General features: G+C 41.8%; 1 protein-coding gene across 1 annotated transcript; it reads right to left on the bottom strand.

Annotated features, from left to right (window-relative positions):
• Nucleotides 1-1,855: 1,855 nt before the first annotated feature.
• LOC140219359 (uncharacterized) lies at nucleotides 1,856-4,181 on the bottom strand. The gene has a single exon (XM_072289128.1). The coding sequence runs from the start codon at nucleotides 3,920-3,922 to the stop codon at nucleotides 3,170-3,172; it is 753 nt and encodes a 250-aa protein (XP_072145229.1). The 5' UTR covers nucleotides 3,923-4,181; the 3' UTR covers nucleotides 1,856-3,169.
• Between the last annotated feature and the right edge of the window lie 235 nt (nucleotides 4,182-4,416).

Here is a 4,416-nt window from a genome sequence, read left to right as displayed (position 1 = left end):
TGCAGCTTGAGGACCCCCTACGCCCTACAGAGCAGCAGTGAGGTGAGAAACAAAGGCAATACGACAGGTTGCAAAGTATACACAAACAGAATTCAAAATCACAATACTCGTAATCTATTGTATAAGTGCAATTTTTACACGGAATCTATTAGATTGTTATGATTTTACACAATTAACGCAATTACACAATTTCTTCGTCAATTCCCATTACACAATTCTAACGCCAAAAAATACAGATAAATATAATTCATTCAAGTCCACTACAATACAGTTACACAGGTGAGCTATTCGCTCGAAAGCCCGCAAAGATTGATCAATTCTATGAAAGTTTGTATAGAAAGCAACCTAAGGGAAAAACGATTATCTTCGAGAACATTTAGATACCTAGGCAGATTGTACGATAAAGATTGTGTGCGGTATTTGGTGCGACTTAACGGTAGGGACCATGACATAGAATGACGTACATCATATGTAGGTTCATGACGTACAAGCTGAAACATTGTTAGCATAAGGTTGTTGTTAGTTGCTACAGCAGTTTTGTAAATGTAAAGAAGTTTGAACACATACAAGGTAGTTACACTTAAAATATTGAACTGCCTAAAATATTCTCTGGTGTGAGCATTCCACGGTATATTAGCTATCAGCCTTACCGCACGCTTTTGTGCAATTAAAAGGCGCTGTTTATTGTGTTGTGTCGTTGTACCCCAAACTGTGTGGCAATAAGTAATCACTGGCGCTATGTATGAATTATAAATGAGGAGTTTAACCTGTGTGGGAAGGGTTAACCTATGTTTGCATAACACCCCATTTAACCTGTTCATTTTAGCACGAATATTTTCAACTTGTAGGTCCCAATTGAGTGTCTCAGAGAATATAACACCAAGAGATTTTATACTGGATACAATATCAATCTTGTCATTACCTAATAATAGTTCGATGTCACCACTTACTACTTTATTTTTTGTTCTATATATCACAGCTTTTGTTTTATTCGTATTAACTTTAAGACAATTTTTATTACACCAGTGACGCAAATGTTCCAAAAATTGGTTGCCACGGATGGATAACTCAGCTAGTGTGTTTCCTGTGGCGAGCATTGTAATATCATCAGCGTAAGCTACGAGATGAACCGGAAAGGGGGTATGAAAAATGTCATTTATATAAACTAAAAACAACAGAGGCCCTAAAATGCTTCCCTGTGGTACACCGGATAAGATTGGCTCAACATCTGATGAGGTTTCATTTAAACACACCATTTGTGTACGGTACTTTAGGTAAGACTGTATTAAAGCAAGACTGATGCCCCTAATGCCATAGTGACTGAGTTTCTGAGATAATAGAAAGTGGTCAATTAGATCAAATGCTTTGGATAAGTCTATATATATCCCGAGAACAAGAAGCTTTTCTTCAAAGGCGGAAATTATAATTTCTTTTTGTTTAGTCAATGCCATCTCAGTCGACCTCTGTTTTCTAAATCCAAACTTGTAGTCAGAAAGAACAGAATGCTTACTTAGAAAGTTAGTCAACCGGCAATGAATAATTTTTTCTAATGCTTTAGACAGTACTGGAAGAATCGATATTGGTCTGTAGTTGGAAAAGTCAGAAACAGATCCACTTTTATGTATGGCAACAACCTTTGCGATCTGCATTTGTTTTGGGAAGACGCCGCTACTTAAACAAAGGTTATAAATATATACTAGTGTCGGGGCTAATAAGTCTATTACAAATTTAAATGGTTGGATTTGTAAACCATCTTTATCCTTGGATTTACTCGACCGGAGGTTCGAAAACACGAATATTATTTCAGATTCAGTAGTTGGAAACATAAATAAGGTTTCGTGAATGCTCGGTGCCACACAGGCATAACCGACAGGGACATCTGGTGCGACACAAAGTGATTTTGTAATATTAATGAAAAACCTATTGAACTGGTTGGAAAGTTCCTTTCCGCACAGAACTTCGCCTTCTTTTTCAATGGAAGCAATAGGACGGCGTGACCGGAAGTTAAGCAAGCGATTTAGTTGGTCCCATTGGTCTCTGGCACTGTTTCTCGAAGCGGGGTCAAAAAGATGGCTAAAATATTCCAATTTCGCCCTCTTCAGTTTTCGGTTTAACTGATTACGGTATTTTTTATATGCGCCTAATTTTTCAGGGTCTCGAGATTTAATGAACTGCGTAAATAACTTGTCTTTTAATTTTATTTCACGAATTAGTTCTGCCGTTATCCATGGTTTTCTATTTTTGCATTTTCTTGCATGCCTCAGAGGAAAAGAAGTGTTGTAAATAGCTTTCAGTTTGGATAGAAAAGCATCGTAAGCCATGTCAGGGTCATTTATGGATAGGACGTATTCCCAGTCAGTGGCGGAAATCGCGTTCCGAAAGTTACTCAAGGTGATCGGATCAATGCGGCGATACTTGAAATCATGCGGTTTAGAAGCGCTTTCTGGTCTAGCATTGTTAACAAAAGCAAAGATTGGGAGGTGATCACTGATGTCACAGGCGACGGTCCCTGCATCTATGTTAGACTTATCTGCATTTGTGATGATAACGTCGATACACGTTGCCGTGGAGCACGTTATGCGCGTCGGGGTTTCGATAACGTTGCAAAACCCATATGCATCAATTAAGGCCACAAGTTCCTTTCCTGGTTTCGATACACATTTCATATCTAAGTTCACATCACCCGACAGAAAAAGCAATCTTTCATTAGAAGACGCGTAATCAAAAAGAGCTTCTAGCGTTTCGAAAAACGTGTCTAGTCTTGCATTAGGGGGACGATACACCACACTGAAAATGCTACTATGGCTTTCTACAGTCAGTAGCTCAAGATCTTCCGTTGCCAACGTAAATTGCTCGCTTTGAGCAACAGTTATTGCATTATGAATATGCATCGACACGCCCCCACCTTTGCGACCGGATCTGTTAAGGAAAAAGTGCTTATAACCATCTAGAGCAAGATACTCAGATTCATCAGTATACCACGTTTCACTGAACATTAGTACACTAAAGGAGAAACCCAGAGATTCAAAAAGTAACTGTAAATCTTCGAACTTATTGTTAATTGAGCGACAATTAAGATGAAAAATTCCTAGTGTATTGTCATTTGCATACTTCTTGAGAACCGAAGGAGCTAAAAGTTCGTGACAATTCATCAGAGCGATAAGATATACTAGATCATTTTATCGAGGTCCGCACTGCTGATCACCTTCAGCAGTCTGCTTTTTTCTTCTTTGCGTGCGAATATTTGGCCACCGCGCACCCACACGAATTTCCAGTTGACATCCCGTTTCTTACTGATTGTCTGCCCAAGTAGACGCTTCCGTTCAGGGCACAAGTGCTCGTTGATGTAGATAGGGGCAGACGCAGTGAAACCGAGGTCCTTACATGTGATCCTTTTCTTTCTGGCTTTCTCAAGGACAGCATCGCGTTTCTGGCGGCGAGCGAATTGCACAATAGCGTTCATGTTCATTGAACCGCCAGGAACTGACACTCTGTGACAGAGTTCTACATCAGTGGGTAGGATAGGCTCTCCAATTTTATCGCCGATTTTGCCGATTAACTCAAGCAGGTTTTCTGCGCGGTTCATGGGAATTCCTTTTATTTCCAGGTTGCGGTTTCGAGAGTACTGTTCGCACTCCGTGATCCTTACGTCTGCTTTGTTAAGTTGAACATTCAAGAGATTACATTGTTGTTTTAAACTTTCATTTTCTACCCGTAAGCGTTTGTTTTCATCCAACACCTTCTTGAGGTCCACGGTCACTTCATTAAACTTTTGGTCTGAAGAAGACAGGCTCGCCTTAATCTCCCTTAGTTCACTGCGAATATCACGTTCAAAGGACTCTCGAAAAAGCTTCAAGTCATTTTTGATTTCATTTTTCAGGTCGTCAAGCGCAACACTCAACTCTTTGCTAATTTTTGACATGATGAAAAACAGTTAGACAGATTTGACTCCCGAATGGCAGCAGTGGCGTGCAAAGGTCAATATGTATTGCGGAAGCCGCAAGTGCTAGGCACGAACCTGCAGTAGAAGGGAAGACGAAGCTGTGAGCCGCCTGCCCGCGCTGTTCACGCCACCGCTGCCATATGGGGGAAGCCGGCCAGGGCTGCTGAATTTGTAGCTGTATGTCGATGATGTCACCGGGCTGTCCAGTGGAAGCGGCGAGGGGCTATCACGCAGGCAATCGACGGTCCTTATGCGGAAAGCCGGCCCGATAATGTTGATTCAGCGTGGTAGACTGTACCGGGTCGATGGCGAAGCACACGGACGAAATCCTGCAGTAGAAGGGAAGACGAAGCTGTGAGCCGCCTGCCCGCGCTGTTCACGCCACCGCTGCCATATGGGGGAAGCCGGCCAGGGCTGCTGAATTTGTAGCTGTATGTCGATGACGTCACCGGGCTGTCCAGTGGAAGCGGCGA

This window comes from Dermacentor andersoni, chromosome 7, assembly GCF_023375885.2.
Source record: "Dermacentor andersoni chromosome 7, qqDerAnde1_hic_scaffold, whole genome shotgun sequence".
Taxonomy (NCBI): domain Eukaryota; kingdom Metazoa; phylum Arthropoda; class Arachnida; order Ixodida; family Ixodidae; genus Dermacentor; species Dermacentor andersoni.
Note: the sequence above shows the minus strand (reverse complement) of the source record. Positions and strands in the feature narration are given on the sequence as shown.